The sequence below is a fragment of the Ruditapes philippinarum genome, unplaced genomic scaffold (genome assembly GCF_026571515.1).
Source record: "Ruditapes philippinarum isolate M1 unplaced genomic scaffold, ASM2657151v2 ctg2039_1_1_1_1, whole genome shotgun sequence".
NCBI classification, from domain to species: domain Eukaryota; kingdom Metazoa; phylum Mollusca; class Bivalvia; order Venerida; family Veneridae; genus Ruditapes; species Ruditapes philippinarum.
Genome location: NW_026854693.1, coordinates 53,619 through 67,181, shown reverse-complemented (window position 1 = coordinate 67,181; position 13,563 = coordinate 53,619). Strand labels below are relative to the sequence as shown.

The window sequence follows — 13,563 nt, the reverse complement described above, 5'->3', positions numbered from 1 at the left end:
ATATTTTATTTCAAACAATTTGCACAAACAATAATTACATACAATAATGAATATTACAAAAGTTAAACAATGCTGAAAAAAGGATCAGATCCGAAAGCATTAAATGCTTATTTTTCTTTTAAATGAACATCCCTGAAGTCTATTAGCTGGTATCTATCATCTATCTATTCATCTATCATTTTATGTTCATGTTTTAAAAAAAAGGGGGGGGGGGGGCAGGGTATGAATCAGAAAAAGGTTGATTGAAATATAGTGTACACAATATATTTTTAAGATCGAAATATTTGTGTCTACATAATTTCATTTTACAGATAATAGTTCAGAAATATGGTTTGAACTCGTCTTGATATAATGTCTTTACCATATTTATTTGGGGCTTCAGACTATTTTTTTTTCTTATCCCAAATTCGCATGGAGTTTAGGCAGGTATACTGATATACATTTCGATAAGTTTTACGGATTTGTATGCCAAACATTTAGTGATATGCAATACCAAATCTGATTTACATGTATGTTGGCATTGGCTACTTTAGAGGAATTTAAAGTTGAGATTATATCGTATAAAATGAAATTACAATGTCCAGAGAAAATATTTAAAGGTAGGACAGCATGGGATATTCTATATGTTTCAGGACCGATTTAATTGAGCCATATCATGAACGACAGAGACAATTGTTAAGGCATGCCCCCAAGCACCGGCTTAAAAAGAATTCAACATCTAATTATGGAAATGTATTAATAGAGGGATGTTCTTCTTTTATACAATTTCAAAAAATTGAATGCTGTATATTTCTATATACTTCCTACATTAATGTATAAGCTAACCGTTCTGAACAAGATATTGCAATGCCTCTATGTGAAACAGTTATTCTATGTCTGTATATGCCAGAAATCTGTCTTGGTATTGTAAACAATTCGGAGGTTAGGCTTTTCATATTTATTTCCCATATCTTTACAATCAATCCATATCTCAAAGGCGCTTTGTGCCTGTAACATTACCGCCATTATTATAAAAACATGGAACGTTTTGAGTCTTTGCAGTGTAGAAGTCCTTCACATTAAATGACCAACTTAACAAATACTTATGTTATTATTTAGGTGTCATTCCAAAATATGCTATAGAGCAATTTTAGATATTGCATTTTTTAACATAAAAATACAATCTTGTAATAACAAATATATCTGTAGGACATTTAACTAGAACGTCTCTCTTTGACATGGATTATGGCACTCTCTTTAATTCCACCAAAAAGTGTGTGAAACAGCTTAAGTTGGTTTGAATTAATTCATAAATTAGGATTAAAGCGACATTATGCTCAATTTTTCGTTGTCAAGTTGAGCTGAATTTGCTATATATTTAAACAGATTGATTTTTATATTGGTCATTGAACAAAAAATGTGAAGAATAAAAATAACTGCCTAAAATATAAAAAAAAAAACTGCCCCACTCTTTTTATCTATTGAATGTTCAAAATACAATCCGAAGGACATTTAAAGAATTTTCTTTAACTGAAAACAATTATGGAAATATCTAACTTTGTTGTTCACCCACCATTTACACTTAAATGGGCATAATGCTACTTAGTTAAGTTTGTTCCTAAATTATATTGTTTATTGGACTTATCATATTGGAATGAATTGATGGATGAATGAATGAATGAATGAATGAATGAATGAATGAACGAACGAACGAACGAACGAACGAACGAACGAAAGAAAAAATGAGTTGGTCGGTCGGTCAGTCAGTCAGTCAGTAAGTATAAGTCTGTCAAAAATTATAAATTATAAAATAAGCAATTACTTCAGCTATTAATCAATATCAATTAATAAATTGTTCAATTAAGAACCCCAGGCCCTATCCCCCTACCGCACCCAGAAAAAAAAAACAAAAAAAACAAAACAATAAAAAAACAATAGTTGCTAAGCTTAATTTAAAATAATAAGTCTGCCGTTTACATTTTTCAAATGAAGACATGTTTACATGTTAAACCGCCCATGCCATAGACACCGGACAGATAAACAGAATTCTTTACGTATCATATATCATCTCAGTCTTGTGGGGTATTGCATTAAGTTATATATTTACCACATTTAGGTTTCCCAATATTTTTATTAAAACATATGTTAAATATAGTGTCTAGTTGGGATTTCCCAAGATATAAATAAACTGTAGATTTAGGACTCCCGTTATTCACAAATTGAATACATGTATGATAGTACGATATCAAGATTGCTAAGAGACGTGCGAGACGAGCAGACGACACATTCTAAATTCCGATAGTGGGATATCCGTGGAAAGTAAGTAGTTTTTTTCTGTATAATCACCACAAAACTCGATTTATTTCGTAATGTTTACTCTAACATTTTGTCTCGCTACCGTTCAGTATACTCGAATAGTCAATAATTATTTAAAACGCACAACTAACTAGCATAATATTTTTACCTATTCGTCCAAAAAAATAAATTTTGATGACATCACACAGGAGGCGTTAAAAGTGGATTCATTTAAAACCTTATAAAATCAATAAATTCAATATGTTCCTCTGTTTAAATAAAACTGAGATCGATTAAGTATTACTAAAATAATGCTATGAATTCATGAATCGTTATTTTTTTTCTTTAACTCGACATTCTGTAGAACAATTCGCAGGACAAATCACAGATGACATCTGTATTTAGTAATTATTGCGGCATATCAGTGTTTTCCCCCTAAAATTGACTGGAAACGAAGTGACGGGGATGTTGATAATTCTAAATCTAAAGGGTGGTGAGAGGACTGGTTTCCTTTTCGAAAACACCAGCTGCATCAATTTAGTATGAAATATCATATACTTAAAAACAACAATTTATATCGTCGATTTTCTTAATTTGTTTATAAATGTAAAGCAATTACGAATGAGAAATAGGTCTTTGTAAATAACATCAACATGAAAATATATCACACTATCATAAATTATTAAAGAAAAATGATTGAAATAACAAATTATTCGTACTTACATATTCTGCTGCCGTGGTCATATTGAATTGTAAGCATACTGCTTTGTAACATAGCTCTCTTAGTATATGTAGAGATATGTATCGATTAACATCACGTGCTATCATGTAAATCGTTAGAAGTTGGTTTTTGAATCAAAGACACAAATACTGGAGACTGGAATATACCAACGTTTGTTTTCTTGACATCAATTAGTGATCTTTATTCGACATTTATTACAGGTAAATTTTCTATGTGGTGTGGCGTTGTTGTCATTTTCAAAGCAGGCGATCATTCCAGAAGGGAAACATAATTTATGTGGTATTTTCCCTCTCGTACATATTAAATGTACGTTTTTTTGATGAGGTTGTTTTCTACATTCTGTACTTTGATGCTAATTGTTGTTGAGTACAGTACATGCTTTCCGATGATACAGTTTTGCTTCAGCATGAAAATGGTGTTATAATAATTTCTTTGTAGTCTCAATATATTTGTTTCATATTTGGTTGTGTTGGTTTTCAAATCATTTTGTTTTGGTTGTATTTTCGTCCACTTCTCTAATGTTTGTAGAGTACGTGCCTTGCGATACCACTTTGCTTCATTGAAGTGCTATTTTCATATTTGATTTTGTTGGTTTCCACATCATTTTGTTTTTTTGTTGTACAAGTATTTTCATCAATTGCATCAATCTACTGTGAACTTCGTGTTCCACTCCCTGTCGGTTATCCGTTTCATTATCTACATTATCAGAGGGTACACATAGAATCACACTAAAATTATCAAGTGTTAATAGATATGATATTTATCCGAAATGTAGTAGTAATGTTCTATGTAAGGTCATCTTGGTGTCCTAATTCTTGATCCAATGTTATATCAGGCCATCGAAGATCTACATGTATTGACCGTGATTTTATAAAACATTTTTGGAGTGTCACAAGCTGTCTTTGGAAAATTATAAATTCCTGATATAGTTCTGAATACATCATTCTAAACGGTACTGTCATTTCAACCTTTATTGTTAGTTCACACAGGTGGGATAATTACTCTCCTACCACATTCTGTTGTATATCTATGGTATCAGTATTATCTAATTCGAAGTTGCTGTAATAGTGGACCCTGCATGAACCCTTCAATCAGAAATAATTAGTTTCTTTATGTGTATTTTAAAGGTTTCTCTTTATGGTTTGTTTCAATAAAAATGCGTAGAGAGACAAGTTTTACCAAATTTTCGCCGTGTAAGGGTTTTGGTTTCCTTTCCTGTTCAAATATGATACAGACTTTACTTGTCTTGTAATAGGGAGCTTCCCATATTTATACCATTTGAGCCGGGCCATGGCAAAACCGACATAGTGCGTTTGTGACCAGCATGTATCCCGACCAGCGTGCGCATCCGTGCAGTCTGATCAGGATCCATGTTGTTCGATTACAAACCCTATTACAAGTAAAGAAACTGACAGCGAACTTCATAGATCCTGATCAGAGTACTTGAACGCGAAGACTGGTCTGGATCCATGCTGGCCGCAAACGCACTATGTTGGTTTGTCAAGTCGCGGCTCATTTATTTCTATACATGTTAAGTTTCACCATTCTATTTCTATGTGTACTGTAATCCATTGGAATTTCAATACCAAGTTAAATACTACTGGACGCCCATTCCTTCGCTGTATATAATGATCATTACAATGTAGATACACATGACAACCATCATCTACAACTGCACTATGGACATATAATCATTTCAAGTAATTAAAATATGAATAATTAATACTGGTGTCGATAAGAACCGACCTATGGCATAAGTATAATGCAGCTCCAGCCTACTTATCTTGTACAAAGCGACCTTCAAATTGTTGTCTTATGTCTAGTCATTTTGAAAATTGAAATCTTTATTGTAATCCTTTAAGATTTAAATTCAAAGTAAAGCAAATTCAAAGCCGATATTCAGCAGGATAAAGGTTCGACATTGTTTTTTTTCGTACCAGTTTCTGACAGTACAAAAAATGAAGAAAAAAAGTCAGTTATTAAAATCTCAGCTATAAATGTCTGCAAAAGAATATAAATATCAAAGCGATGTCAAATTTCTTACTAAACAAAAATCATTGCAGCGCCATACTTTTACTAAAATTTAATTAATGCAAGTATCACAAGCTTACTATAATTCAAATTTTACTTTTTAACTTTTGTAACTGCTTCAAAAAGATATTATTCTTATTTTACCTCTTTCTGGTGTTGTCATGAGTCTGCAATGATTATTTCTAAAGAAAGCAATTTGTTTTCATTATGAAATTTTTTTTTATTACAATTGAAAACTTTACTTAAATTGTGCCTGCAGATTAGGGCCGGAGCACCAGGGGCATGGACAGAAAATACTTACGCATGCACACTCATATTCATTAATAACTTAAGTAATTCAATATCTGATATCAGATTTAGCTGCTTAGCTCTAATAATTGTATTAGTGTATGTACATACTTCAATCGACGGTCTGCTATTTGGTTTGCATTGCTTTCTTCAATCAAAGTTTTGTGTACTAAAATATTTATGTATTTTCATGATTTTACATGTACTTGTGCTTTTCTTCGTCTGTTAAAGAACTAAAAAAAAAATAACTCCCTCAATTATATGAAAAAAACATAATTATGTCTTAATCAAAATCTTATCAGCTGAAGTATGACGTCATAATTATTCCTTTTGCGTCTTTATTTCTTATCAGCTATTGTTTAACAAGATGGTACTATTATCCCACTTCAGACAAGTGTATCTTAACAATATTGTTCTAAGATGAAGCAGGAAACTAAATACTTGCCCGGATATAAAACATTGACAACGAAAGTGGTAAAAAGGATAAAAACAAACCAACATATATTAGAAGTAGTTACTTTTCAAAACATGTTCCATGCGTTTGCGTATATTGTATATAAATGTGTACTCTCATATTAATTAAAATCATGCATATAAATTGACAGCATATGTAATCAAACAGGAGGACATAAACACATATCTTATCTGTAAGTAAGTTTTACATGTGCTACTTAACTACTTTCCTTATACTTAAGTATGTTTTGCCAAAAAGATAAGAGTCTTAAAAGTCTTAATTCATGAAAACATTCCGTAATTGTGAAGAAATTTTAAGAAAAGAAACACTTGAACACTTGCCAAATTCCATAATGCAGTTGTCCCGCAATCGAAAAATATCCATTCAGCTGCAGAACATATGCACATGCAATAATTCTTGTTTTCCATATTGCAGTTCTATGCATCAATAATCGTCGTATCAATATTAATATATATCCATGATAAAATCATTGTTCGAAAAGCAAATTTGAGGTCACAAAATCTCGTGTGTTCGCACTTCCGTGTTAATAATTTTATCTGCTCTTCCTAGAATAGAGGATAAAAATAGATTTTTGACTTATATATCTATAAAGCAAACTGATTAGTCTTCAGTTAAGAGTCGAGGAACAATTGCAATATATATTACAAAAATAGCAGTTTAATTTGTGCCGTTCATGGTGTAATTCTTTCAGGAGGAAATAAATTATTAATCATTGATATTATGATTAACGTCTACTTTCGATTTATGAATTACGTCATGGTTGGATATGCGAAAGCGAAACTGTGCAAAAGGGAGATCATAGTTCATTATTTTACGTGTTGTCCTACAAATCTATAAGTTGTATAATATTCAATTGACAATTCAACGATGCAGATTAATTGCTATATTCTTAAAACCACTTAGACATAGCATCATACACGTAATAGATTTAAAATGCTTTAATGGATGTATGAAAGCGAAACTGGAAAACGGAAGATGAATGAAAAAGGAAGATTTCATCATAATTATATTGTATACCATACGTTGGGCAGTGCCACCATCATGTGAATTGATATTAACATTGGAATAATCTTGTGTTTTAGTGCTGTATTTTGCTGACAGTATAATAGTTGGATTATTTAGAACAATGACATTAGGAAGTGGTGCTTCATTTAATCTTGTTCAAATGTCAAATGTAAGAAAAAAGGTAGAGAGGGATTTAGATGTTTAAATAAATTATAAAGCGCGTTTGTTTTGAATATGTTTTCTTTAATTTTTGATTGTATGATTTGAAACCCCAGTCCATAGTCCATTGTATTTGTATTTTTGTATATATTTGACATTGGGCTTAACTTATTTTGATATTTGGTTACTGAATTGATCTTCATGTACCTGCATACAAATGTAGTATAATTAAATCTTTGTATTTAGTTAATGAATCGAGTATACTCTACTAGGTTCTTCTGCTGATCATTTCAACTGATTTGAATAATTGTGAAACAAGATATTCAAAACAGTCTTAAAATGACAAAGAAATATAGGAGCATGTATAGAGATCGATAAAGTATTAATGTTTACCAAAGTAAATATTATTGACAGACAGTTTTATTGTGTTCATAAGGCCACCCTTTAAATCATTATACCACTTCAAACTTGATCTGTAGAACGATTTATAAAGTTTATCAAGTGTTTCAAACGACTTGTTTGTTTGACCTACTTTTTCGTCAAAATCACTCCACTATCAGCTGACATGATTATCAAAAGACCTATTTTTTAACTACACCAATTTCTCTATTCAAATTTTTGAACCAAAAGCTTGACACATGTTTTAAATCGACTCTGACTGAAATTGAATTATTCTTACAAAGTGAATTGTCCTGCTTTGTGCAGTTTCTTGGGATTGCAATATTATAGATCTAATGATTTCGTACAACCAACAGTATGAAATCTGGCCAGACTTCACAAAATTGTAACATGGTATGATACTTTACATGTACACTGGTGTCATAGGCCTGTTTAGGCCCACTAACACTCATAAAGTTAAACCATAAATATAGTTTGACACTTGAATTTTTGCTTTACCTTGGGTAACTATCACTGTTTTGACAAGTATGCCTCATTGAAATGTTTGCTACAATAGTTTACTGGGCTATAAGTCCGACATCTATTGCGTCTGAATTTATCACGATCAAGTTTAATTACGTCTTCTGATATATGTGTCTACTAAACTGATAACATATCATGTGAACATATCAGACTGTCGAAGGTCATGTCAATTTAAGAAATTATTTGAAAGTTTTTGATAAAAAAGTGTTCAGCGATGTTTGAAAAATAAATATTTTTTCAGTTAAAACATGTGTTGCATATGTTTGGGTAAAAAGCTTATGATGGGTCTATATTCGACAACATGCTACCCTTAGTAATAAAATTTGCCTTAAAAAAAGAAAAAAAAAAAGATCTCAACTTCATTTTTTCAAAACTGTTTACTTTTCCTTCTTTTAATTTAATACTATGGGTAACAACAATGTAAGAAGCAAGTCCCTTTTAGACAAACCTCCATTACATTATTTTAGTCTATTGAAAACATATTCAAGATATCCTGATAATCAAACTTTTTTAATACATTGATTCTTCATAATTATCAGAACGAACTTAACTTTGCATTTATTTCGGATTTTATAGTAATTAACATGTATTTGGTATAAATCATCCCATGTATAGCAAGATTTCGGCAAAAGTGAACCAGGACCTGGATGTGATATTAAGCGGAACTATTATAGCGCAGTTTGGATATTTCAGAAAGTATTATTTCATAGTTTTACATAGCATGGGCTCATTATTTCGTAGTTAAAAGGGGAATTTGCTTGCGTTTCGTTTGGTTTCGTTACATCAAGATTTGACATGATCTAGTGACATCGTATATATATTTACATATATTTTTTATTAATGTAAAACAACACGTGTTTGCATAGTTTAGTATACCTATCTTCCCCAAGCAAATCTGATTCAGTCATCGTTTTATATTTATGACTTAATTGTAATGCAAAAATATTTTAAAATATAATTCAAGCTTCTTAATATATGTTACAGGATTGATAATGTTTTTAATAAAAGTTGTTAAGGCATTAGTTTCGAACTTTTTTGGTCATTTGATTTTTTCCAATTAAATTGGATTGACGAATTCTCAAAGCATTTATTGAAGCGCAAATTAAAACAATTTTGTAAAGCGTCGTTTACTGAATGCTTGTTTTTGTTAGATGCGATCACAACATCACCATTATAAGGCCCAAACTATGCTTATCATCCGTGCAACCAGGCCAAGCTTCTATACTTTGGCTACTTATTTTTGAAGCTGCTTTAACCGTGGTTCTTTTCATTGCTACATAATTACTTTACAAACAAAATAGGACAAGTCCATAACACAGATGCAGCGGTGAATATGGTAAATTACAAAGTATCATGTCATGACTTGAAATATTTGAAAATATCATGACGTGAATCATTGGAATTTAGGTTAACATATGAATTCCTTTAAAGTATTCTTTTCATCCGACCCACGCCAACCATACAAAATAATATAATCACCCTTTCAATCAAAGTTTTTTTTGTGTGTGCAATATGTTTTGGTAAAAAAGAACATTCTTAAAGAAACATGATAGTTAGTCGAACAAAGACCTTTTGTTGAATAATCAAATTTCAAACGGTTAGATATTACCTCTGATATATAAGCGATTTATAAAATATAATTGACTAAAAATTTTGCTTTGTTCCAAGATCGATATAGCACTAAACCTTAAAAGATACTAATTACTTTAGAAATGTATATAAAATTTTAATGATTTGAATATGTACTTTTTACTAAGTTTTATTGTCGAAGATTGATCCATATCATTTCAATTAATAAATTAAATTCAACAGCAAAACGAATAAATGTTTTATGTGTTGAATACAGTAACTCTACAGAGACAATAACCGTTAATCAAAGTCTATTGTATTGCTCTATGATATGTTTTCGATTTTCAGTCAAAGTGAAGAGGCTTTTTGATTTTACACAATATATGAACTGCCCTGTCTTTTTACTTCCGATAAAAAGCGAAAAGAAACATAAGACAAATAATACAAGCGCAATAATTGACGACTGAAATTTATATGTATGTAATTTGTGTTAATGACATCTTAGCAACTTTAGCAATATTGTAGTAAGGTCTGTAGATAAACATGTGGTAACGTATTGAGTTGGTTGATTATTGTTTAAAAATTTACAGAAATTTCCTTGGGCTGAATTTTTTTTAGCGTTCATGTGAAATAAATTGTAAACTTAAAGGAATTATGGCAAAATGCAAACTTATTCTTCACTCACTTTAAACACTTGAATAAGCAAACACTTGGATGAGCGTAATTGTCACTTTAAACATTTCAGATTTACAGTTGACGGAGTTGTATTATGTCCGCAAAAGCGAACAATGATACAATATTGTTTACAATTTCGTGTTATGTTCACGATCTTATAATAGGAAACCGTTCGTACAATGTTGTTACGGAATGCATTGTATTTAAACCCCAAAATCTAACAACATATCAAGTTTCCTTAAACATTTCCTTATTTTTCTATTTAGTTGATAGTTTACAGATGGGTAGACAGTGTTGTTATTTTACATGAAAACTTGCCAAGACTTTAAATATACGTCTCTTTAATTATGAATGTGATACTGTTGCTATTTTGTATTACAAAATGACGTCAAACGTTTAAGGATCACCTCATATATCATACTAGTACATATTTTTACTAAGTAAGTATAGACATTCAAGCTTTGTCTATGTGTTTTCACAATTATTTTCCCGTAATGAAGGGAGGTTCTTTTAGAAGTACAAAGAATAATCCAGGTTGATAAAACATGGTTCATTGATTCAGATTGTGAAATGTTAGCTCATGATATAAATGTTAAATAATCTTTGAATATTGTTATGATATTATCTATGTTAATATTACCAACTTTAAAGCTGTGTACGACCAACCACGCTACATCCACGCATAATTATAAACCTTTTAGAAATACGTTTAGGCAACCGTGACTTAGCCATACGGATATATGAACAGTTTGACTATCTATACAGATTGCAAACAATATTTCACTGGTAGTGAGAGGATATCATGTAACAACGCTTACTTATATAACACAAGAGCATCCCTCAGATAATGTGGTCTGAGAGCATGCTTATTTTTTCAACATTGATATTAATCAACATGTTTCAAAAGCAAAGTAAAATAAGTCTCCAATCAGTCAATCTAAAAAAAGCCCTACATGTAAGTTCTTTTAATTGGACTTATTCTCAATGTTGTTATATTTTTCCATTTTAGTGTTGAGAATGAATACTGCTTAAGGCGGTGCTAGGGGGCGTGATAAATGATTTACTTTCTACTATCTCTTAAAACACAGAGTGCGATTTTTAACTATTTTTTGTTTTGTTTCGATATGATTTCCAGATCGTTTCGATATGACTTGTGTAATCTCCCAAAGTGAAATATTTATGCTATTTATAAGTTACCTTTTTACAACAAATAAGTTGTTTACTGAAGATAATCTGATCTATTGGCCTGACTCAAATTTGAATGTTAACTTACTACTACTATGTTTGAAGTTTTATTGAAACTGACCTTAAGAATTTGTCAATGTTTAATGAATAGAGCATTGTATTGAATAATGTCGAATATAGCATATTCAATATTACTTATCAATAAACTATGGCGTGATCTTTTAAATGTATATAAGAAGCAGGTATAAAGAAAGATTATATGTACTGATTGAAGTATCAAGTATTATATTTCAGGTATACAGAGATCTACAGAGATCTTTTTATATTAGCTCTTTTATGAAATAACTTGTGACGTTTCATGATTTGATTTGAAGGAATTCAATATTCAATAACGCCATAATTTGAACGAGTATGTTCACACATGCCTGCTAGATCAAGTTCTTCCACTTTTGTTAGTTGTTATTCTATTGTTTCGTAAGAACACGCTTGCTTTACAAATGAATAACTAATTGTTTTGTATACACGTATGCTCATTTCTTCAACTGCAACGGTTTTTCAATCGGGACCTACTTTGAAAAACTCGGATCCTGGATATAGAAAATCGGTTCAAGCGGACGGACTCACTTTAATGGGAAAAATTTAAAAGTGTAAGACATAAACTAATGTTGGCATTTCATTTTACAGGATCCCATCATGAAAACGACAGACAGTAAAACGCGCATGCGCGAGAAGTGGAGCATTAAAGAATGTGAAGATGATAAAGGATGGAAATTGAAAAGTAAGTCATTGCAGAAAAAAATAAAGCAAAACAAAATAAAATATCGAAAATCTAATAATAAACAACGATAAAGAAAATAAGTGATACAATGCATTATTTTTGACATGTTGATTTCACTTGATAAAAAAAATCTTGCAAATTATCCTTTGATACTATGACCTGCAAACGACTCAATCATCGGAATATATTTCATCATCTTGTTCATTCTTCTCAAATTATTCTGAATATAGCTTTATAGAGAAAACGATAAGATAATCTTTCATTACTAGTATTGACTACAAAATACTCGTCTCTCATTGGATGTTAATTAGGATCACGTGGCGTCCTAAAATATCTTATACTAGGCTATCAGAAAATATATTGAGCAGTAAAAAATATTTTAAAAAAACACACATAAAAGTACAGTTTGACTATAAAAAGGCAGTCGTTCTGACCTTATATGGGAAATACGTTCGAGAATATTATTCAGTATTTGTTCAAGACACACCATTCTTACATGAAATACAAATATGTATATAGATACTAAATATATATATAACTAATGAAAGACTTCATTTTAATAAAGTTTAAAACTAGTTTATTCTCAAACAATAAAGTAAAATCATATTTTGTCAATAATAACAAATAATAAGCTATTATATAGATTCATGCTTTAATTGCATGAAATCACATCTAACCATACCATATATAAAGTATACGTGTATTTTCTTTATTTCTTATCGTATATTTAATAGAATAATGAAACATAAATTTATTAGTTAATCAAGATAATGCCAACTTTTTCATACACTCTGATGAATCAATTTTAAAAACCTCTTTAACAAAAATAATTGCTTCTATTTATCTTTAATATCTACAATCAATTTGTAGCCGTATTGTAAATCAAAACTTCATTATAAATTTTGTTGATATACAAATATAGTCTATTGTCTTACAACCGCTGATTATCCCGAGATAGACATTACTTCTTACTGACGACTGAATGACATTTCGACCTCTCTCCACATAAGTTAATAGGTCTTTGCTCGCTCCCACTTTCGTCTGATAAGCTACCGAGAGTGACCGAAATCCGTGCAGATACGCAAATGCTATGTAAAACTTTCACTGTAGAAGATGTAATTGTACACGTCAGCAGAAGGAGAACTGAAACACAAGACAAGAGCATTAACGAATGGAATAAGCATAAGTAGTGTCTGTATTTACTATGTATATGTTTGAAACACCTGCTTTTTGTCGACGGGAGGAGGAGCTAGTGTTGGATTTACGCGCTGAATCTAAGCTAAATGGTGAGATATTGAAATATCTTATCTTTAAATACTTTTTGCATGAACGCAGCCTCATTTTTGTGTATAAAGAAGTATCTCTGTGTGACCTAAATCTATGTTACGAATCAGCCGCTGCTACAGATATCATGATATAACGTAATGAAACATGTTATAGAAAATATATTTCAAATTCTAT

General features: G+C 30.7%; 1 protein-coding gene across 9 annotated transcripts in view; it reads left to right on the top strand.

Moving 5' to 3' along the window:
- LOC132740760 (uncharacterized) overlaps positions 1-13,563 on the top strand; it is a 39,996-nt gene that overhangs the window by 13,060 nt on the left and 13,373 nt on the right. For 2 of the 9 annotated variants that reach the window (XM_060728737.1, XM_060728738.1), the window contains exon 2: positions 12,009-12,102. In XM_060728737.1, coding sequence (XP_060584720.1) covers positions 12,018-12,102 — 85 coding nt within the window. In that variant the 5' untranslated portion in view covers positions 12,009-12,017. Of the gene's footprint in view, positions 1-2,174; positions 2,299-5,828; positions 5,983-6,126; positions 6,997-12,008; positions 12,103-13,236; positions 13,389-13,563 lie in introns of those variants that run through there. The other 7 variants (XM_060728733.1, XM_060728735.1, XM_060728736.1 and 4 more) reach the window with 7 other exon arrangements.